The sequence below is a fragment of the Chrysemys picta genome, chromosome 6, assembly GCF_011386835.1.
Source record: "Chrysemys picta bellii isolate R12L10 chromosome 6, ASM1138683v2, whole genome shotgun sequence".
Classification (NCBI taxonomy): Eukaryota; Metazoa; Chordata; order Testudines; family Emydidae; genus Chrysemys; species Chrysemys picta.
Genome location: NC_088796.1, coordinates 127,360,247 through 127,384,557, shown reverse-complemented (window position 1 = coordinate 127,384,557; position 24,311 = coordinate 127,360,247). Strand labels below are relative to the sequence as shown.

General features: G+C 47.2%; 1 protein-coding gene across 1 annotated transcript in view; it reads left to right on the top strand.

Moving 5' to 3' along the window:
• Positions 1–24,311, top strand: part of LOC101936924 (neuronal acetylcholine receptor subunit alpha-7-like) — a 106,916-nt gene that overhangs the window by 67,576 nt on the left and 15,029 nt on the right. Inside the window, exons 7-8 of the mRNA XM_005278889.5 lie at positions 2,709–2,903; positions 4,453–4,539. Coding sequence (XP_005278946.1) covers positions 2,709–2,903; positions 4,453–4,539 — 282 coding nt within the window. The remainder of the gene's footprint in view (positions 1–2,708; positions 2,904–4,452; positions 4,540–24,311) is intronic.

The window sequence follows — 24,311 nt, the reverse complement described above, 5'->3', positions numbered from 1 at the left end:
CATGACGCTAATCGTCCTGCAGCCAGTCTGAGGGTAAATCTCCTCTTACCATGGCTGGGATGCCCAGGACTGCTTGTAGCTTGTCACAGCAAATAGTTGCAAGGTTAGATTTCCCTGGCCGGCTAAGCAGGCTTCTTATTAAATAGAAGGTGAGGAGAGAGAGAGAGAGAGAGAAGGCTACTGTGAGGTTGGGAGTAGCAGGAACTTTACGTTCCCATCTCCAAAGTACTGAAAACACAGCCATGGAGGTGATGCCGACGTGGCCTGGGTTACCTGAACTTTGCATTTTTGTCCTTTGACTTTTCCAGTTTTCCTTAATTAAAAACAAACCCTTTGAATTTCCTGACATTCTGAGTCTGTTTTCTAAAAACAAAACACAGAATCATTAACTAAGGCTCTCTCCATCTTCCCTTCAGCTTACCTGTCTTTACGTCCTTAGCTGCGGTGTCACAGAATGGGTGCGTCTGAGGCTAGGTCTACACTACCCGCCTGAATCGACGGGTAGAAATCGACCTCTCGGGGATCGATTTATCGCGTCCCGTTGGGACGCGACAATCGATCCCCGAATCGACGCTCTTACTCCACCAGCGGAGGTGGGAGTAAGCGCCGTCGACGGGAAGCCACAGAGGTTGATTTTGCCGCTGTCCCTACAGCGGGGTAAGTCGGCTGCGATACGTCGAATTTGCGTATCTTAAATCGACCCCCCCCCCCCCCCCCCGTAGTGAAGACCTGCCCTGAGAATCACCTTGGGATTTTCAGTTCTCTCGTACAAAAGTCACGGTGACATTTCAATGCATATTATAGGTCCCGTTTTCAAAAGGGGGACAATGGAGAATCCCCGCACACCCTTCTGAAATTCTGGCCCGTATCATTCTAAGAAGTGAGCTGAATTGCCCTCCGCAAACTGCACGGAGAGTGCTTGTGGGGGTGTATTAGCATGCGAATATGTGGAACAGACTTCATAGATGGTACAGGGTGTGTGTGAAATCTCATGGTGCTCTCCGTTTCACACAAACCAGATCATTAACCATGCCACCTTTCCAAAAAACAAAGGCACCAATTCTCAGGGGGTTCCTAAGCCAAGCTGTTTTCTAGATGAATTTTCAGAAAATGTGCAGACAGTTTTCCAGCTCTGATCTTCCACACCGCCCTAGCTGAATGCCCGTCCGAGGGCTACCAAACCTTCCATATCCCCCCCCCCCCCCCCCATCTGTCAGGGTGGCACAGAAGAAATTTCAGCTGGATCACTTGAGTTTTGCCAACGCTGGGGGAAAGGAACTTATAAAAAAGACAGTGAGTTACAACCTTAACTGCAAAAACTACCATCTGTCTAACATTCGGTTTTTCCTGCTGAAGAGAACTCAGCTGTGAAAAACTGGCTGAATGTACGAAGGATGAGTCTGCTGTAATTCAGCTGCAATATGTCTCTCCATTAATGAGTTCTTGTGACAGGGTGTTGGGCACGGACCGCTAAGCCAGCCCTCTGTCACTCCAGCTCCAATTAAGGGAGGTAAATTGGAGCTGGCTAGAGCCACCTGTACCTGATTGACAAAGGGGAAACAGCAGCCTACCTAATTAGCCTGGGGCTGCACAAAAGCCTCAGAGGAAGGAAGCCGGGGGGCAGATGGAAAGGGGGAAGCCAGAGCGTGGAAGCGCGTCTCTCCTGGCTATAGACGCTGGGAAGCCCCCGTGCTGTATATGGTGGGAAGGTGGTGGGATTGCACCCTGTAAATAAACTGCACCCGTGACTGCTGAACCAGAAGGTCTCGGAGTGATTTTTGGAGCAGAGCAGAAGCCGGACCAAGGGGGGCCCTGCTATGCCCTGTTCCAGTTATATTGTTTCCAAAAATAAAAATTGAAAACCAATATGCCAGCTCGGAATAATAATTATATTTGCAAATCCTGTAGTCACTACATGTATACAGTGAGCAAAGTGACAGGGAAACGATCTGTTTATATTTCTATAGCTCCTTTAATCTCAAAGCGGTTTAGGACATAGGACTCATTTCTCTACTGCCTATGGTCGGAGTGGAGTGAGCCAGCCAGCAGAAGTCATACTGCACAGTAGTGGAAGATGGGAAGTTTTGACCAAGAATCTTAGAGCAAACCAAAGAGTCGTGAGATCTTTAATAGCTACACAGCACAGAACAGATCTATATTTTTAATGTCTCATACACACACACACACACACACACACACCGAGTGCAAACTTCATTCTAATAACTTCCTTTACCTTAAAAAAATAAAGATGCCTGTTGGGATTTGAACCTACAGTTTGAGGGTTTTGGCAGCTAGCGGCTTACACCACTGAACTAGTTCTATTGATGGGAAAGTGGCTCTTTGAGAGGCAGTGTGACCTAGTGATGGGAGTCGGGAGTCCACCTCTGCCACTGACCTTTTGCGTGACCCTGGGCAAGTCACTTCACCTCTCTTTCCCCATCCCACCCTTTGTCTATTTAGACTGTAAGCTCTTTGGGGCAGGTGCTGTCTCTTACCATATGTACAGCTTCTAGCACCATAGGGCCCATCTCTCTGAGGCCACTAGGTGCTACAGTAATACATGTACTAACAATGATCTAAACAGAATGCCTTTGAACATTGGGTCCGATGCTCCGAGGCGTGAAGTGTTGACTCGGAGTTGAGTGCTACACAGCTCCAGATATCAGGCCAACCGCCGCTCTCTCCACCTCTGGTTTCCTCCTGCGCAGGTGTCCCAGGGAAGAGGAACGAGCTGTACTATGAGTGCTGTAAAGAACCGTATCCAGATGTGACGTACACGGTAACCATGCGCCGGCGCACCCTCTACTACGGCTTGAACTTACTGATTCCCTGTGTCCTTATATCTGGCTTGGCACTGCTGGTTTTCCTGTTGCCTGCTGACTCGGGAGAGAAGATCTCTTTAGGTAAGGAAAATTAATTCCTCAGCTCTTCCGAAAGATTTGGCATAAAAGGGAGCGTCAAATGCCTGCTATGGACCTTGGCTTGTAGGGACTTCCCATGGGGGGAGCCCACTCAAAGCTGCAGACGCTGTAGCAAGACGGCTTTCTTTGGGTCAGCTTGAGGAACCGCCACTGACATTAATGAGCACCGACAGCAGGTAGCCCTATTGATTCGGCTCTATGTAAGCTCAGCCATTCGTATCGATCTGAGCAATGTGGTGATACAGCTTCTTGCTGATATTAGGTATTAATAAGTGGCCAGCCTTGATTCGGATTATTCTCTTGGTCCGTGCTTTGAAAAATGAATGCGATTTACCAGTTCTGCAGGATAGAGTTAGACATCTTCACTGGACTAGGTGGAACAGTGGGTTAGGGCAACCGTCTCTTTCTTCTGAAGCCTGGTGTTCATGCCAAGTCACAAGGCTAGAGAAAGCAGGTCTTGGGGATAGGCCTGGGCACATGCATGGAGAGGTTGAAAGCAACAAAGGCTTCCTGAGATGAACAGTGATTACACAAGGCTAAAAGGGACTGAACCACCAAGCTAGGAAACAAAGGTTGTGACATCTGGGTCTGTCTAGGGGATGTTAAAAGAGTATTTGAACAAAGTTTCAGAGCTCTAAGGACCCGACTGTGATACTTGGCTCATGCAGAGTAGTGCCTCACTCTACAAGGAGACCCACTGGTCCTGGGGGGTTACTCATGGAGGGACATATGACAAGATGAGTAAGGGGTCAGAATCCAGATTAGAATGGGAGTTTCAAAAGTGCTCAGCATTCTCCGCCACCATTGACATCCATGGTCAAAACCCATTGACATTAATGGGAGCAGAGATGGGCCACCGCGGCGTGCTGTTCAGAATCCCACCTGTAGTTAGTAGATGGACCTTCTCTGGTCTGCAGGAGCTCACGCTAGGTGCTCCTAATGGATTCTTCTGGCCTTAAAATCCAGTCTCGTCTATGAAACACGATAAATCCTGGGGCAATGACAGACCGGGTGGAACTCTGAGACCACTTTGAGACCTGCGGTTTGTTGGAGGAGGGAGTCTGAATTTATCTCCCTTGGGCGTACCGGTGAGAAGCTAGGAAGCACGGTTACCTGCACAGTGAAGAGCTGGGATTTGAGGAGGCCAGAGTAAAGAGAGCTAGAGTAGGCAGGGCAAGAGGAAATGGTGGAGTTCAGAGTGGAAGCGTCAAGGCCACCAGGTACACGGGCAAGGTGGCAGTGATTGTGTTTGCAGTGCCGGAGGGACAGAGCTCTGGATCGAGAGTTATTGGCAGCCCAGGCAAATAGGGAAACTGGCGAGAAGGGGGACAGAGAGGAGATGAAGATGCACTGGAGGATGCATCTTGCCCAGCAGAGACTCTTCTCTTGGAGAGGCGGAAGTGGAGATGAGCTGGAGACGGGCTTGCTTAGCTAGTGACCAGGCCGGGGTTTTATTTCATAGCCAAGATGTTAGTGGAATGGCCACACCAGTTCAGCAAAGGTCAGACTCTTCCTTTCTTTTCCATCCCAGGCATCACTGTCCTGCTGTCCCTGACCGTGTTCATGCTGCTTGTGGCGGAGATCATGCCTGCCACCTCGGATTCCGTCCCTCTAATAGGTACGTGCGTTTTCCATCTACCTGCCCCCAGGGCTGTGCGCTTGCTTCCCAGGCTGTTTTGGAATGACTCCATGTCGCGGCTGGAGGCTCCCTGGTCAGCAGTGCAGGGGGCAAGGCACTTGTTCAGGCTGTACAAGCAATGCACACGTGGAAAACCGGCTTCACGTGTAAAGGTTTGTGTGAGAGGAGCAGAAGGGCCTGGAAAATACTGACTCAGCAGGTAACTGAACTGGGGGTTAACACTCAATCTGGGGTTTGGGGTGGTGAAGCACAAGGGCTTTATGATGTTCCCAGAACTCCAAGATACAGGTGGGATTTTCAGATGCATTCAGCCTAGGCCTAACTCAGCGCTAGTGAACCCAGGGGGGAAATCCTCATTGCCTTCAATGGGAACAGAGTTGGCCAGCGCTGAGCACTTCTGAAAATCCCATCCCTAGCCACCTACCTCAAAATGTCACTGTCTGAGCGACAATTCCCTGTCCTCCTCCCCGTGAGCAGACCTCCAGCCTTCACTCAGTGCCCCTCCCTACCCACCTTCCCCCTCTACTCTTCTTTGCCCTTCTCCTAAAGATGCCAATCACAATTAAAAGAAATACTGGGAAAACCCAACTGCATTACTGATGCATTTTCAACACGCCGAGTGAATGGGCCAAATTAGCTCCTTGGTTGCCCCCACTGCAACTTGTTGCTCCCCTCTGGACTTTCTCCAATTTATCCACATCTTTGCTGAAACATAGTGCCCAGAACTGGGCACAATACTCCAGCCGAGGCCTTATCAGCATGGAGCAGAGTAGAAGAATTTCTTCTCGTGTCTTGCATACAACACTCCTGCTAATACATCCCAGAATGATGTTCGTTTTGCAACAGTGTTACATTGTTAACTCTTATTTAATCTGTGATCCACTATAACCCCCAGATCCTTTTCTGCAGTACTCCTTCCTAGGCAGTCATTTCCCAGTTTGTATTTGGGCAATTGATTATTCCTTCCTAAGTGCAATACTTGGCATTTCTCCTCAGTCATGCACAACACAAGGTACTGTATCTAAGTATACTGCTACGCTGTGGGGGAAAAGGTGTGTTCTTACCTCGGGTTAAGGTGGTAGTGAACGCATTGCAGCTCCGCTTTTAACTTGGGTTAGCGGGTCAAGTTCCGCTTCCGACAGCCCTATAGGCATTACCCTGAGCGGCTAACCTGAGCTGATGTCTTCCCTGCTATATTAACCCAAGAGAACGGAGGCACAGGAGGGCTAAGTGATTTGCCCAAGGCCACACAGGAAGGCTGCAGCAGAGCCGAGAACTGAACCCAGAACACCTAAATCTCAACCCAGCGCATTCACCACCTTCCATTCGAATATATTCTTTTGGGAGAGTCAAATGACACAGAAGGTGAGGGAGTCATTCTTATTCCTCTAGAGAAATGGAGCTGTCAGGAGAGATTGCTTGCTTGCTCTTGGGCATATTGGTAGTAATACCAATAGCTTGCAAGTTAGGATGCCGGTTGAATTTCTTCAACGTCACTGAGGCCCAGTGATAGGGAAAAGCTCGACTTGTAGGGTACGTCTTTACTGCAGCTAAAAACCTGAGCCTGGCCCATGCCAACTGACTCAGACTCCCAGGGCTCAGGCTAAGGGGCAGTGTAGGTGTTCAGGCTCGGGTCTGGGCCCTAGGACCCTGCAAACATCTCCACCGCAATGAACCCCTTAGCCCAAGCCAGCGGGCACGGGCCAGCCGCGGGTGACTAATTGCAGTGTCGACAGACCCAAAGTTACTTTTGGAAGTCAGATGCACAGCAGGCTACAGAAAAGTTAAGTAGCCATTGTGAATTATGTATTAATGATATTTCAGGCTCCAATTAAGATTGTGGCCCCATTGTGCTAGGCATGTAGATGACGGCCAGGTTCATCCCGAGGGAGAGAGAGCAGGCAACCACAAACATGCCAGACACTTGCTCCATGTCACATGCACCAGTGGACAACTAAGGCCTTGCAAAGACTCCACAGTATGCAAATACAGCTGCTCTCATTCCAGGTGGCTTGATGCAGCACACGACGAACACTTCTGTTGCAAATACTCCTGAAACATTACAGAGTATGTTCCCTGAAGAGTTTGTTTCAGGTTGCGGCCCTCCATTTGTTTCAGAGGAATTTAAAATAGTCTTCAGGAGAAACTCAGGGATGAACACGAGATCAGCTGCTGATCAGAATGCATTGTGTAAAGACAAGAGGCGTCAGGGTATCATAGGTCCCACTGAGAGACAGCTGTTTCATAAACCTCAGCTATGAGGTATGTGTGGTTTATGCAGGCCAGAGTTAACAAAAGAATTAACGACAATCTTAAGGACTCTCAGCATGTGCTTCCCAACAATTGTGCAGTTGAGGAGGCTGTTGTCTATAGGATCCCCGCCTTGTTTGTGGCAGAAGTTGGAAGGTGTGTAGTGAATGAGGCAGGGGACAGCAGGAAGAGAAACGAAGATCTCCTGGTTAGGGCAGTTTAATGCCACTCTGGTGAACTGGATTCTATCCCTGCCTCTGCCACAAGGTTACTGTGTGATACTGGGCATGTCACTTAAACCAAAGCTATCCTCATTTTCTGGGTTGCCCAGGGGTCTGAATAGCAGAAGAGCTGAGTGCTCACATCTGCAACTGAAGTTAAAGGGAGCCGTGCTGTGAACATGTGACCTGCTATAAAACAGAATGCTACATATGCAGAACAATCAGATCCCAGGTGTCTCAAACTAGGCACCCCAAATTGACCTATATCTCTGTGCCATTGTTCCCTGTCTGTACAAGGGGGATACCACCATCCCTGGACCTCACAGGGGTGTTGTGAAGATAACTTCAGTCCTGTTTGTGAAGCACTCACAGCACAGAAGCCCCTGAGACAATTAATCACTCCGTCTTCGGAGCAGGGTTTGAATAGCACACAGAGAACAAGGCCTGGGGCCATACATTGAACCACCAGGAGAAAACAAAATATTGTCCAGCCTGTACACTGACTTCTCGAAAACGTAGTATTTGATGGTGTAATTAAAGACAGTATCATAATTCATACACACAAAGGGGCTGAATCAAGCCTGCACGGGCAACCTTCAAATCTGGCATTTTGGAGCGCTTGGCTTTGCAACCTTAACGTTCGTTTCAGGTAGTTTTGTGTGTGTAACAGCACTATACAAGGTCACAGCTCAAAATGCAAAGGAGGCACCAGAGGGGGAACAAGTGTGAAATACTCTTCCGGCCAGCTCCCTGCAACCACAACTCAAATTCAGAGCTCCCCTAAGAACAAACACATCTCGTTGCTAATCACGGAGGAGGGACGTGGCGCATGGTGCTAGGTAACCACTCAATTCATATGCTGCAGGTGGGACTTTCAAAGCTGCTAAGTCCTTGAGGCATCCTATTGAAAGGCTCCTGAATAATTGGGTTCTAGAAGCCCAATGCTGCCTGTTTAAATGAAAAAAAAAAAAAACAACCCACCCTCCTCGCCAGCAAAAGACGAGTGCTGTCTGCACAGCTAACATTGTTCGGGGAAGAGATGTTCCTACACTGGCAGAAAAACTCCTCCTGGCTACGGACGCTCTGTCTATACTAGGGGCCGCACCGGCCTAAGGCTCTGAAGTGTACACAAAGCCTAAAGGTGCTTCATGCCAATGCAGCTATTCCCAGATGAAAAGGGGAATAAGGTATCCCAGTATCAATCACTTGTAAACGGATAGAACTGTGCCCACACTCGTGGGAGTTGTACTGACTTCACTGTTTCAGTAGAGAAGTCACACCCTGACCCTACATAGTTATACCATCACAAAACCAGTGTGTAGACTGTATGGGAAAGAAAACAGAATAACCACAGGGGTTCCAGCTCCTTCTCTGCACCTCAGTACTGGCCAGAGGAATAGATTCTCCCCATCCTTTCATCTCTTGCAGAGCACGAAGTCAAGGAGCGGATGTGACCCATTGAGACTGTCGTCTCAAGACTAAAATACGCTGTGTTAGCACCTCACATTTTGCAGTATTTTCCCCAATGCCTAACCAATTAGAGCATGTCCAATGTATTTAGAAAAGCACCTTTCAAAGCTGCCATGCAGGTCAAACACGCTTTGTTCCTTTCATCTGTTCATTAGAGTCATTTCCCCTGTGAAATGCTGTAAAAGGATAAAGCTCCGTGCCCCAGAACTGTAAGCCCCTGCAGGCTGACTTCAGCTATCTGGAAAATGAATGTTTAAAACATTCCCCTGGCTCCTCGGTTACTGTCACCTGCTGTTCACCTGTCACACTGTGCTGGTAAATCAAGTCTGTCCATGCTGGGCCACCTCTAGGTGTAGACTGTCTGCATGCCGTGGATAGATAGAACCACCAGAAGAATATAATATTGTGCCTATAGGTCAAACTCCAGCACAAACTCAACAGGCAGGCCATTAGAGAGAGATTATTCAGGGAGCTGCTAGGTCTGTGAAATCCTTGCTCAGGGAGCCCCCATGGAAATGGGCTTTGTAGCATAGAGAGGGGGTGAGGTCTGAATATTTATTCCTGCTCCCACGGCAAGAAGCCCCCTCCCCACCCAGTGGCTATTCAGGAAGGACTAGGATTTCCCTATGATGCACATTGTCCCATTGGGGGATATACCAGCTTGGTGTTTGTTAGAATTGGAACCATTCTGCCAGTGATGTCAGCAACAGGCAGATTCAGTATTTAGGGGCTCGAGCTCCCAGCCAGTAATGTGGGAAAATTAACTGCCTCCCCTCTGACCCTGGGCACCTCTGAGAGGCAACACTTCCCCTCTCACAAGCACTGAGGCTGTGTATAGCAAAGAAAACCTTTAATAAAAAGGGAAAAACAACCTAGCATTAACATGGGCAAACACCACAACTGTGATTCGAAAGCATCTGACCATAGGCAAACATGCCCCCCCCCAGAGTACGCTGGGCAGTGTCCTTGGCCTCAGTTTCTCACCTTACCGTGTGAAAGTCCAACAACCAAATATTCCCTTAACACACCTCTCCCTCAACTTCACCCCAGTCACTGTTGCTCTCCTAGATCAGTGAAGATCCAGTGTTCAGAGATGTGTTCATGTGACTTCACTTCCCACCCCCAGGGGGGAAGACGTCAAGCCACACTGGTAGCTGCCATTCATTCTGTTACTCCCTTGCTCAGTGCTTAAGCCACTTCCCTAGTAGCTAGTGGGGCGGGGACCTGGGACCACCCACTGCTCTGGGTCCCAACCAAGGGACCCTATAAGGATCAGCCACCTGCTGCTTCCCTTTAACTACTTGCTGCTGTGCCTTCCTGGGCCACTTCCCTTTTTAGCCCCAGTACCTTCCTGGCTTGCCTGGCTACAGTCAGCACTGATCTGTCAAGCCCTGAAGCTCCTGCAGCCAGCCAGGAACACCATCCTTGCACCTCTGGCGCCAACCAGCAAACTGATCTGTTCTCTCTAGCAGCTCCTTTTATGAGCCCGCTATGCACTGATTGGCTGCTCCCTGCAGCCTCTCCAGGCAGCCTGGAGGACTCACCTCTTCTGCTCTTTTGCTGGGGTGGGATGTGGTAGGACCACAGGGCCTCCAGCAGGGGGCCTCTGGTCCAAAGTACACCCTGTCATAGGCCCTCATTAAATGCCTACATGGAAGCAGAGCTTTTCTGAAAATCGGGGCCCAGGTGTGGCTACTGAACACTTCTGAAAATCTGGCCCAAATTCTTTTGCTTTTAAGAATGCTGGTTCTTCCTTTTTTTAAAAAAAGACTTTCAGCCGTGCAGTGAAATAACTGGTGCGTAGAATTGTGTTATTGCTCTTGGTACAGGAACAAACAAAAGCTGCTCAGATATTAGACCTAGAAGTGGACCTGGTTTCTCACACGTGATTCATTGGCAAAGAAATCGGAAATCTCTGAATCTTGGTCTAACTTTATATTTACATGATGAAGTTAGTGGGCCGGTTTCTAGAGTAGATAACTGTAGGCTGGTAGCCTAGGCCAGTGGGTCAGGCACTGGCTGGTAACTCAGAAGGCCTAGTTTCTATTCCCAGCTCTGCCATGTACCTGCTCTGTGACCTTTAGCAAGTCACTTCCCCGCTCTGTGCCTGTTTCCCCTCCTAGCCTGTGTCTGTCTTGTCTATTTAGACTGTAAGCTCTGCAGGGCTGGGCAGGCTGTCTCTTACTCCAGGTCTGTACATTACCTAGCACAATGGGGCCCTGGTCCCAGTCCAGGCTTCTAGATGCTACAGTAATATAAATCACAAGGTGCACAATTTTCTTATTTTAAAGGGCCAAATCCTTCATAGCAAGGAGAGACAGAGACACTGCTCAGTGCATCTTCTGCAGCAGGGATCCTACTGCCTGTCATGAAATGCTGAACTGTATTACATTATTCAATCACTAGCGAGCACTGTGTGTCAAAGACCTTATTTAAACCAACCTCATCCACACCTGGCAGAGCACTAAAGGATCTTATGTTGAACACAGCCAATTTGTATAGCAAGCCCTGTAGCCAGTCCATATCTGGTAGAGGAACATGACACGGTGTCAGGAGGAAACTAAGAACAGAAACAGAAGTAAAACAACAACAAAGGTTGCAAACAGAGGGAACAAAGCAAAAAAAGGTTGCAGGATCTCATCAACACGCCACTCTTCAATGCTCAGAGAATTTCAGCTTTGACAAATTTTCACAATGGACAAACTGGACGCAGTGTTTTGCACGAGTATGCATTGTAAACAAACTCCACAGAGAAACTGGAGATATCCAGGTATCTTCTGTAATTTATGCTATGGAGAAGCAGACAGAGCATATCTTTAAATCCTTTGACTTGACTGAAGTCAGTCACAAAGATGACTATGGGTTCCGGCTATGTTTGATGCATACTTTGTAACTCAGAGAAATGTGGCATGTTTCCAACAGAGAATTCAAGAACCAGGGGGAAATGTTGAATATTTTATAAGAGTTTTGCAATACATTGCCTGAAAACTGTGATTTTGGGAATGTAAAACATGAAGCTATCAGAGACAGGCTGGTTATTGGGTTAATAGATAAAAACCATTCACAGCAGCTACCACTGAAGAGAGAGAGGACCCTAGCCACAGCTATACCGATAGGAAAGCAATCAGAATTACTCAAACAGAAAAAAAGGCAGGAGCAACTTGAAAAACCTGAAACTAGCATAGAAGCTATAAACAGATACTTGAGTATTTAAAAATCATCATCATAAAACCCCTGAGACAAGGAGAGAGAAATCCCAAGCTGAGAGGGACAAATTCAAGCCTACATGCACAAGCTGTAGAAAAGGTCATATCCCAGGAGATGATGCATGTTCAGACAGAGGTACAAGGTGTAATAAATGCATGAAATGTGGATGTTTTGCAGCTGCTTGCCACACCATAGCAGTCAGGGAGTTGACTCATATTACAGACAATCAAGAGCGACTGTTTCTGGGATCTGTGACTTGTGATGACAGAGCCTGACTGGAGAGCAAAACTGAATTCATGGCAAGAATACTGACTTTAAAATTGACTCAGGAGCTGATGTCACAGTCATCTCAGAAGGGGCTTACAATCACCTTCAACTCCTTTCAGAGCTGAAGTCAAGTGACACAGCTGTGACTAGCCCTGGAGTTATTCTGAACTGCCAATTCACCATGGAAACACCTTATAAAGACAAAAGCTATGCAATCAAAGGACCACAGACCAACAGCCTTCTTAGCAGCAGCGTCGTAGCCTAACGAGAAAGGTGGAAGAACTCGATGGAATATTTGGTGATTTTGGACTTTTGAAAGGAGATCCACTACAACTAACCTTAAGAGACAATGCTGAATCATGTACTGTACATACAGTTCACAGAGTTAAAAAGAATGGAGCAGGTTGGTACCAGTTATACAGAAAAATGGAAAAATATGAATCTGTGTAATCTTGAAATAATGAAGCAGTTGGGAGGGAAAAAATATACCCTCCCAACCCTGGATGACTTCCTCCCCAAAATGAAAGGAGCTACAGTATTCTCTAAGCTAGCTGCCACAAGCAGCCGGGGGGGAGGGATAGCTCAATGGTTTGAGCATTGGCCTACTAAACCCAGGGTTATGAGTTCAATCCTTGAAGGGGCCATTTAGGGAACTGGGTTAAAAATCTGTCTGGGGATTGGTCCTGCTTTGAGCAGGGGGTTGGATTAGATGATCTCCTGAGGTTCCTTCCACCTCTGATATTCTATGATTCTGGCAAATTCAAAAGTTAACTTTGCACCTGAAATTTTTCAAAGAAAGATGGCAGAACTGTTAAGGAACACAAATGGAGTTGTAATTTTAATGGACAATATTTTGATGTATGGATCTTCAGTGGAAGAATATAACGGAACCCTCAGCCGAGTCCTAAGCCTAATCAGTCAGTCTCGACTGAGGCTAAATAAGGAAAAATGTATTTTCTGCCTACCCCAATCAAATTTTGGGACAGACATGGAATCAGTCCTAGCCCTGAGGAAATAAAGGCAATTCGAGAATTGAGTGCACCAACTAATGTACCAGAACTGAGATGTGTACTGGGGATGGCAAATAACCTTGGTTGATACCAACAAGATCTTTCTACAGTGCAAAACTACTTGAATGAAAGTCCAACCCATCTTGAGTATGGGGGCTAAATCAAGAAATAGCTTTCAAAAAGGTAAAAGAAATCATTTCAACAGCTCTAGTTCTCTAGTACTACGGTGTGAACAAACCCACGAAAGATCAGTGTGGATAGAAGCATCTATGGCTTAGGTGGTGCACTGTTGCAACAACATGGCTCAGAATGGAAGCCAGTTGCATTTTGCTCTTGCACCCTTACAGAAGCTGAAAAACGCTCTGCACAGACTGAAAAGGCATGCCTGGCAAGCGTATGGGCATGTGAGAACTTTTATAGATATCCCTGTGGACTGAATTAATTTACACTGATGACAGACCATAAACCTCCTGTAACCCTCAACAATGGGCAAAGACCTGGACCAAGCACCGCTGAGATGCCAATGTCTATGGCTAACGTTGATGTGATTTAACCCAATTGCTAAATACGTTCCTGGGAAAAATCTGGTAGCAGCAAACACTGTTACAGAGCCCAGCATCACACTCACTACTCTTGACCTTGAAGATGACATAAGGCGGATGTGCATGCTGTGGACACATACAGACCAGTGCCAGAAAAGAGACTACTAACGCTACAAAAAGCAATCTTGAGGGACACCCAACTTCTGGAAGTTCTAAATTACATTTGGGGTGGCTGGCCCAAGTATCTAAAGGACACTAAGGAAGTGACGAGAGACTACTTTGCCATGCCTGGACAATTAAGTGAGTCAAATGGACTTATGATTAAAGGCAACTGCATTGTAATTCCAAATGAAATGAGATGAGGAATCCTAAACCTCATCCATGATGAGCATCAAGGACTAACTAAATGCTGTGAATGGGCTAACCAGTCAGTGTGGTGGCTGGGCATCAGCAAAGATGTATAAAGAATAAAATATCTCTGTGTGAACATTGCAGAATTAACAGACCAACATAACACAAAGAACCTTTAACAACAACATCCCTATCAGAGAGACAAGGTGGGTGAGGTAATATCGTTTATTGGACCAACTTCTATTGATGGGAGAAACAATCTTTCAAGCCACACAGAGCTCTTCTTCAGGGCTGGGAAAGAGTGTCACAGCTAAAGACAAGTGGAACAGATTGTTTAGCATAAGTAGTTAGTACATATTTCAAGGGGCCATTCAAGGTAGAGCGGTCCATTAATACCTCGGTAGTCACAGGAGAAAAAGAGGAGATTAGTGGGTTACAGATTGTTACAATAAGCCATAAATCCACTGTCTCTGTTCAGTCCTTGATATTTAGATTTAGCAGAGTAATGAATTTAAGCTCCCAGGCTCATCTTTTGAAAGGGTTGTGCAGGTTTCCTTTGAGGATGAGGACTGAGAGATCAGATATAGAGTGATCACTTTGTGAAAAGTGTTCACCCACAGCTGATGTGGTGTTTTTGTCTTTTATCATTTTCCTGTGTGAGTTCATTCGAGAGCCTAGTGATTGTCTGGTTTCACCCACATAGTTGTTATTGGGGGCATTTAGAGCACTGGATAAGGTATGCCACATGTTGTGATAGGCATGTGTAGGATCCCGGGATCCTGAAAGGTGTGTTGCGGTGGGTGGAGTGTTGATCGTGGTACCAATGGAGATATGTCTGCAAGTTTGCATCTGTTTTTTGGCAGGGTCTGGTGCTGCTTTGAGCTGGTGATGATGAGGTTGGGGGGTGTTCTGCAGGCCAGGAGATGGGGTTCAGGAAAGATTTATTTCAGGATGGGGTCCCCATTGAGTATGAGTTGCAGTTGTTTGATGATACCCCGTATGGTTTCTGGTGTGGGGTGGTAGGTAACAACTAGGGGTATGGTCGATATGCTGGAGGGTAGGGATAGGCTACAGAGGGACCTAGACAAATTAGAGGATTGGGCCAAAAGAAACCTGATGAGGTTCAACAAGGACAAGTGCAGAGTCCTGCACTTAGGACGGAAGAATCTCATTCACTGTTACAGACTAGGGACCGAATGGCTAGGAAGCAGTTCTGCAGAAAAGGACCTACGGGTTACAGTGGATGAGAAGCTGGATATGAGTCAACAGTGTGCCCTTGTTTCCAAGAAGGCTAACGGCATTTTGGGCTGTATAAGTAGGGGCATTGCCAGCAGATCGAGGGACGTGATCATTCCCCTCTATTTGACATTGGTGAGGCCTCATCTGGAGTACTGTGTCCAGTTTTGGGCCCCACACTACAAGAAGGATGTGGAAAAATTGGAAAGAGTCCAGCGGAGGGCAACAAAAATGATTAGGGGGCTGGAGCACATGACTTCTGAGGAGAGGCTGAGGGAACTGGGATTGTTTAGTCTGCAGAAGAGACGAATGAGGGGGGATTTGATAGCTGCTTTCAACTACCTGAAAGGAGGTTCCAAAGAGGACGGATCTAGACTGTTCTCAGTGGTACCAGATGACAGAACAAGGAGTAATTGTCTCAAGTTGCAGTGGGGGAGGCTTAGGTTGGATATTAGGAAAAAATTTTTCACTAGGAGGGTGATGAAGCACTGGAATGGGTTACCTAGGGAGGTGGTGGAATCTCCTTCCTTAGAGGTTTTTAAGGTCAGGCTTGACAAAGCCCTGGTTGGGATGATTTAGTTGGGAATTGGTCCTGCTTTGAGCAGGGGGTTGGACTAGATACCTCCTGAGGTCCCTTCCAACCCTGATATTCTCTGATTCTATGAGGTCAGAGGGGATTTTATTTCTATATTGAAGCAGGTTTGCTTGGGGTATTTGGGTTCCCATTTGGTAATGAGGTCTACTTCTCTGGTGGAGTGTCCTTGTTTGGTGAAGGTGGTTTTAAGCTGTATATCCCAGACCTTCTCCTCGGAGCATATTCTGTGGTATCTGAGTGCCTGGCTATAGATAACAGATTTCTTGGTATGTTTGGGGTGGTTACTGGATCTAGGCAAGTAGGTGTGGAGATCTGTGGGTGGGATATTACCTCATGTACCAGAGACGACCCGTAACTCTTGATGGTGTGCGGGGGGGGGGGAGGAGTAACAATTTAAAGGTTCGGGAGGCCATGTGACCGCCCCATTCCCCCTGTACCTCCCACACCCGCTCAAAGCTGGCACCATCTTGCCCCCACTCTCCTCATAGCTCCTTCCCCACTTACTTCTTCCATCGCCTCCCCGCTGCAAGTGCAGCATGGGCCGGAGCGGGCTCCGGACACCTCCTGCTGAGCATTTAACTGTGGCTGCAGGCAAGGAAGGGACTGGACTCAGAGGGCTTCCCTGCGCCACCTCTGGTGGAACTGCACTGCCAGCCCCATCTCTCTTCCCTGCTCCAGCCGCCTCCTAGCTGGGCTCAGCGGGCGTGCGAGGAGTTGGTGCCTTTCCTAGGCATGTTTCCCTCAGCTGGGCTGAGCCCGACTCCCTCCATGGTAGAAATCTGGGAGGGGGGAGACATGACCTCATGTGCCCCCCCCCCACGTAGCTTATTTCTCTAATAACTTGAGACTGCCATTGCTACAACTACATTGCATACAACAGCTCGACCCAATGGACCTTGGAAGAAACGAGCTGCAGATTTATGCAAATTCAGAGCACATCATTACCTGGTCGTCATGGATTATTTTTCCAGGTATATAGAAATAATGTCCTTGAAAGACATAACATGTTGCAGTGTTATCAAGAAACGGAAGTGCCCTTTTGCTCATTTCGGTGTTCCAGAACAACGAGTGATGGACAACGGACCAGAATTCACTGAAGCAGAACTTAAGTCATTCCAAGTGAAATATGATTTTGATCATATTCCTAGCAGCCCCCATAACCCACAAGCAAATGAAGAGGCTGAGAGAGCTGTACAGACAGCCAAGAAAATCCTACAACAGGAAGATCCATTCTTTGCTCTTCTGAGTTACAGATCAACACCAATAGCAGCTATTGGAGGAGAGGAAGGTGATCAGGAACAGTCAGCATGGATTCACGAAGGGCAGGTCATGCCTGACTAACCTGATTGCCTTCTGTGATGAGATAACTGGCTCTAAGGATATGGGGAAAGTGGTGGACATGATATATCTTGACTTTAGCAAAGCTTTTGATACGGTCTCCCACAGTATTCTTGCCAGCAAGTAAAGAAGTATGGGCTGGATGAACGGACTATAAGGTAGACAGAAAGATGGTTAGATCATCGGGCTCAACGGGTAGTGATCAACGGCTTGATGTCTAGTTGGCAGCCGGTTTCAAGCAGAGTGCCCCAGGGGCCGGTCCTGGGGCCAGTTTTGTTCAACATCTTCATTAATGATCTGGATGATGGGATGGATTGCACCCTCAGCAACATCTTGGATGACACTAAGCTAGGGGGAGAGGTAGATACGCTGGAGGGTAGGGATAGGGTCCAGAGTGACCTAGACAAATTGGAGGATTGGGCCAAAAGAAATCTGATGAGGTTCAAGAAGGACAAGTGCAGAGTCCTGCACTTAGGATGGAAGAATCCCATGCACTGCTACAGGCTGGGGATCGACTGGCTAAGCAGCAGTTCTGCAGAAAAGGACCTGGGGATAACAGCGGATGAGGAGCTGGATATGAGTCAACAGTGTGCCCTTGTTGCCAAGAAGGTTAACGGCATATTGGGCTGCATTAGTAGGAGCATTGCCAGCAGATCGAGGGAGGTGATTATTCCCCTCTATTCGGCACTGGTGAGGCCACATCCGGAGTATTGTGTCCAGTTTTGGGCCCCCCACTACAGAAAGGATGTGGACAAATTGGAGCAAGTCGAAAATGATCAGGGGGCTGGGGCACATGTCTTATGAGAAGAGGCGGAGGGAACTGGGTTTATTTAGTCTGTAGAAGAGAAGAGTGAGGGAGGATTTGATAGGAGCCTTCAAATACCTGAAGGGGGGTTCCAAAGAGGATGGATCTAGGCTGTTCTCAGTGGTGGCAGATGACAGAACAAGGAGCAATGGTCTCAAGTTGCAGTGGGGGAGGTTTAGGTTGGATATTAGGAAAAATTGTTTTACTAGGAGGGTGGTGAAGCACTGGAAGGGGTTACCTAGGGAGGTGGTGGAATCTCCATCCTTAGAGGTTTTTAAGGCCCGGCTTGACAAAGCCGTGGCTGGGATGATTTAGTTAGTATTGGTCCTTCTTTGAGCAGGGGGTTGGACTAGATGGCCTCCTGACGTCTCTTCCAACCCTAATCTTCTATGATACTATTGGATTTAGTCCAGCACAACTCAGAACTACTGTTCCAATTTTGGAAAAGAACCTGTTTCCAAGGTGGCCAGAGATGAAGAGAGTGGCAAAATTGGATAAAAAGGCTAAAAGGAGCTTTTACACTTTTACAACAGACACTCAGTTAGAGAACTGCTGGGTCTAAAATCTGGTGACTGTGTTCATGTCAGATTGGATGGAGAAGGATGGACAACTCCAGCTGTCATGAAGAAAAACTATTCAGTGCCCAAATCATATGTGATTGAGGCTGATAGTACAGCGTTCAACAGAATCCGTCATCATCTACAGTTTATTCCTCAGAAAGAGTGATCAACAGAGCAAACCCTACAGATGGCAGATGCAGAACAAGGTGATGACTCAAAGATTCCAAATCGACCACAGTCAGATGTTGCAACTGGCGGACAGCCCAATGAGCAAGTCGTTATGTGTTCCTGTCGTGTAATTAGAAAACCAGTACAATTTAGAGACAGGCTGATATGTTCAGAGCTTCAAAGACAGTATGATAATGTAAATACTGAAAATGGCAGGAATGAAGAACGTAACGGAGGAGCTGTGACGGAATGCTAAACTGCATTATAGTGTTCAGCCACTAGCTGGCTCTGTGTGTCAAATACCTTATTTAAACGAACTTCAGCCATACATGGCAGAGAATTAAAGGATCTTATGATGAACACAACTGGTGTGTATAAGCAAGCTCTGTAGCCAGTCCATATCTGGTACAGAGAAACATGACACTGTCCCCAATGCACTTCTGAGGTGCTGCACTTCAGTTTTTTCTCCGAGCAGAAGCAATGACCACACCCTCCCTCTGCTGGTGAGTGTACTGCTTGGTACCACAGATGACTGCCCTTGCCTGCACCCAACCGGGGAAAGAGCATACAGGTCAGCGTGCTAGCTGTTCCCTGTGTGCCTTGCAGCACACTCCTGCATGCTATGGAGGAGTCCTGCCCTGCTGTTAGCACAAGAGACCCCAACAGTCCTTGGAGGGTCTGAGTTTCAGGAGTGTGGTGTATTCAAAGCCTGCCCTGAAGCTCACTGACAAAAATGACAGGTGACTTTCTGAGGACTCACGTGGGGCACTGAGCTAAGGAACTGAGCTAAGGAACAGAGAAGTCAGGGAACCACTGAGACTAATTGCATTGATTTATATTTAAAATCTTAACAGATCCAACAAACCCAGTGACGTGGATGAAAAGCATTTGAACGCTGTGGTGTATAAAAGACAACGGCTGAGCTAGAACCAAACTCAGTCAACTATAACAGCAAGGCTGTATTGCGGAGCCCTGGGAGTCTCAATCTCCATCAAGACCTTTGGAGCACGATTATACAGCAACCACCGAGGCCTGAACGTATCCATCCCTAGAACAGCTGATTCCTCCCTAGGGCAGCCTGCCTGGCTGCACTTGTGACTTGGCCTATTTTTAATTTTCTTTTTTTTTATGGTGCCATCTATACAGATGGATAGACCAGTGCATGGGAGTAGGGGGCGTGTATAAAGCCAGGAAACTCCAAACTCCCTACACAAATCGTTGGGTTTGATGGATAATCATTGGGTGACATCCTATGGCCCGTGCTCTGCAAGAGACCAGACTAGATGAGTATGAATTTTTGTACACAATAAATCTTCCTCACTAGAGAATGCAAAAACTTAATGGTGACGTCATACTTCCCCCCCCACAAACACATCACAGACGGTACACCTAACCCGTGCACAGAGATCAGTCCTGAATATTTGCTGAGGATGGAACTGAGGTTTTGCATTGTATTGGAAGGGCACTTAATGTGTTGTGCAACAGATCTTTCAGAAGGAGAAGGAAGGCTTTTTTTGTGACGATGCGGAATCTATCACCATCAGTCAAACTGTGCCACGTGAGCTTTATACAGTTCAGAGGTGTCCTCTATCTTGCTATTTCCTTGTTTATAAGAGTTTGCACTGGGGGCAGGCGTATGTCAGACTCTTTTAAACAAAGATTTTGCTTATGGAATACGAACACACACACACAATGCATAAAGAAAAAACAAATACCTTTAAATCCATCCAAGCTCTTGTGTCATCAAACAGCTAATCAAAGAACAAGGTATATTATTTCTTTAAAAATAGGTTCAGAACGGAAAATGTTCCTATATTGTGTATCTAGTGAAGCACAAATGATTGAAATGAATAACTACTGCATGATTAAAACATGGTAAGCAAACAAAGCCCTACATAATTATACACATGGCTTATCATTTGGATTATAGTAGTACCTAGAGGCACATTGATGTCAGTGGGATTTTCTCCACAGGATTCGCCTCCCAAATGGACATAGAATAACAATTATAATAGAATACAAACTGCAATTTCATAAACATTGCATATTACTTACAGACACAAACCACACACAGATTTTAAAAAGCAAATGCCTTAAAAGTCAGGTTCCTAAATCTGTATTTAGGCAATCAATATATGGCTTTATTTTCAGAACTGCGAATCACCCAGCAACTCCTGTTGAAGTCATGAATGCTGAGTGCCAGCACTTTTGAAAATCAGGGCAATAATTTAGTTTCCTAAATATGGACATGACACAGGCTAATTTTAGGCCCTTAGTTTTTAAACTATTGGTCACAGACTGGACTGTATGTACCATTCTGCACGGTAGGGTAATGCAGACCCTGGGTTTGATCTTCCACCTCACTGCACCAGTATTATGCTGCTCGGTGGTGGAGCTACACCAGGAAGGGGGATGGGTCATTGGTGGTGGGCTGGAGAGTGAACCTACCCTACACTCACCCAGCAGTGGCAGCTTCTGTTCCATAGGGCTGGACCTGGCTACCCACTCCAAGTTTGTTCTGCTTTTACCCACTCCAAGCTTGTTCAGGTTTTAGTTTTTCTTACACTGCCCTAAATACACATGATGGGGCAGGTCCTCAGCTGCTGTACACTGGCATAGTTGCACTGAAGCTGAGGACATGCCCTGACGTCTCCAAACAAACCTTGGCATTTCGCTGTAGTCCTGCAACAAACCCATTCAGCGATGCAGAATGTCATACTATACTACCATCCCTATCCCACACCAGCAATTCTAATTTGCAAACTATTTCCATCTCTTTTATAGAATTTCCCACACAATCTAAGAGGACCATCACCTTACCTTAGACTTTAGTTTCTCCTGGGCCGTTGGCACATCCTCTATTGATTGTGGTCATTCGCTAGTTGTGGGACCTCTTCACAGATGATACCAGCACATTCAATCCCCTGTCACTGTCTTCTGCCTATTCTTCCTTGGCCTTCCATACTTTCTCTTTCCTCTCGAGTACCCCATTCACTGCTTGCTTAGCATGTCACCCGTCTTCCAAACAAGGCATACATCCCAACCACCTGGGCCTTCTCTCTTTGATGGCCTTTTCTAAACTCCTGTTCTGTCAGCTTCCTGGCTCTCGCTTTAGTTATTTTGTCTTTCTATGAAATGTGTAATATCTTCCTCAGCCATGTGTGATGGGCAGCCTCCAATCTCTTTTGGTTAGCCACTGTCATTGGCCAAGTCTCTTCTCTGTACAGTAGTGTGCTCAGTACAATCGCATGGTATAATGTGACCTATAGTTTGGCATGGTGACCTCTGCGTGACCACAGATTGTTCATCCTTCCAAAAGCAGTGTTTGCTTTTCCTAATGTCGTATGAATCTCTCTCTCACAGCCACCTTCAAATGTCATCACTCTCCACAAGTGGCAGAACTCTACCAGTTTGATTTCTTTTCCATCCACATGCACCTTTGTATCTGTTGTCCACATTCCTCCCTTCATAATATTGGTCTTCTCTGCATTTGCTTTCAATCCAATTTTTGCTGCTTTCTGTTCTCTCTCTGATGTAAGGGCAATCGTTCCATTCCACATCATCCTCGGGAAAGCAATGTCATCGGCAAAGTTAAGCACCACTGCAAGAATGAATAACTGTTATTACTGATTATTTACAGCCCCCCATTGGATAGCATCAGCCACTATATTTGCTAGGTGTCTGCTGGTAATTCAGTATGTGATGCATTTCTAAAGGCCCAGGGACTCATGCCTACAACCCCCAGATGCTGAAGCAGCTGCCTAGGTACTACGCTACACATTATGCCTCTTCTAGCAATAAAAAGACAAAAAAATAAATCAGCCCTAGAAAGCTAGTACCTCACTCTGGAAGGAGATTGCCTGCACTTCTGTGCCTTGGAAGCAGCTACTGGAGTGTTACAAAGATGCTAAGGACACAGCATGTGTTTTGAGACTATAATAAGACTGGCTAATAGTCACCAATATCCCATCGATCTTTCATGTTTTAGAGAGATTTCAAAGCATTTCCCCCATCCACATCGAGGCGCAAAATGAGTCACAGGGCAGTCAAAAGGCCAGAGAGCAAGTCAGCAATAGAAGCGGGGGTTGAAGCAAGGTCTCCTGACATCGTTCCCTTTCCTGTCCCATGGCAGCCACGCAGGGGAGGGCAGTGAAAAGAATGTAATTTCTTTCACGAATCAAGCTCTCTTCATGTTTCATTAAGCACGTGTGTCACTGAGGCTGCCGGAAGGGAGCTCCATCTGCTACTGGTCAGTGCGGCGCTCAGCCCCATGGCCTGGAGACGTTAGCACCACCCCGGCTAGCTGGGCCCCTGGGACAGAGAAACGGTCACCGCCACTGCAAACAACATTGCCTTCGGCATCACTCATGCCCTGAACGTCTCCAGGCCAATGAGAACGCAGGCTGCATGTGGAGTTACAGAGGCAAACCCCTGTGCTTATTGCTAATGTGTGCCGCCCCATTACCCATGCCTGGTCATGCAAGCTTTGTTCAGTGACACAGATCACTGGGTTCCTTAGCCTGAGCCTACTACCAATGGTGTCCATGGGCGCAGGATTGGGCCTCAGGAAAGGTCAAAGCAGCAGGTCCTAGAGGTCAGATGCAAAGGGTATGTCATTCCGTTCAGCTCCATTTGCCAGTGGGATGTGCCATGGTGACGAGGGGGCGTAGTAGGCAGGTCCCGTGGTGCTGGGGGTCTCCATTTGCAGTAAATGGAAGAGGCAGTGGCTTTAATTCCTGTATGGGTATCCATTGTCGGCATGTTCTTCTTTTCTTTCAGTGAGATTAGCTGTCCTCGGGCCTGTCTGCCCTGCCACCAGTGGTGGGACTGCAGCACACACAGCTAGCTTTGAGCGCGCTTTGCTTTAATAGCAAGGGCAGCCCAAACCAGAACCTAACCCTGAACATTCAGATTGTTAGGTGCCTGAAATCCCACTGAAATTTGACGGGTACCTAATTCCTTAGGGTTCCTTTGCATCCCAGGCTAAAACCATTTTAAAGTCATTTCCTGTGAGGATTAGTAATCTTACAGTGCCCCTAAATGTGCAGTATTCACCACAGTGCATAGTATTTCAGGGCAGTGATTGTTCTTGTGACGTGTCTATTGTGTTTCTAATTCACTGGGCATGCTGGGGCCCGCTCTGCCTACAGTGTGTGCAGGGTTGGTACCCAGGGTACTGCAGCCGGGCCTGTCCTGAGAGTGGGGACGTGGTGGGATTCCATCCCCGGAGCAGTGAAGGCACAAGGCCTGTGATCAGAGCGGTGCATTGCAGCTAGCCCTGTCCTCCCAGCAACCAGTCTTGATGTGAACACATGGAGAGCTGGCAAATCCACTACTTCCCTGGGAAGTTCCTTCCAGTGGTTAATCCTGTCTGTTCCCCTCACACTGAGTAAAATCTCCCCTAGCTCTTTGCTCGGGAATAGAGAGGTTTTTCTGTTCCCCTCCCTGTCAAGATTATTCTGTTAGCCTATCTGGATGATTCATTTTGTCCTGGGACGCTGGGACTGCCTCACAGAACTATACCGTCGTTTTAACGCAGACCGTAGAGGCTCCTTATCCGCGTCGTGCTCTTCTCTGCGGCGATGGGAAGTTGCGTTAGGCGAGTATGTGACATTACGCCTCTGAGACGTTATTAACATCTTGACTATTGCTCCAAGCTCCTGCTTGGGAGAGGGGCCGGGTGCATGTGTGTGCGGTGGGGGAAACAGGATTTCTGGCTTCAGCACATGCT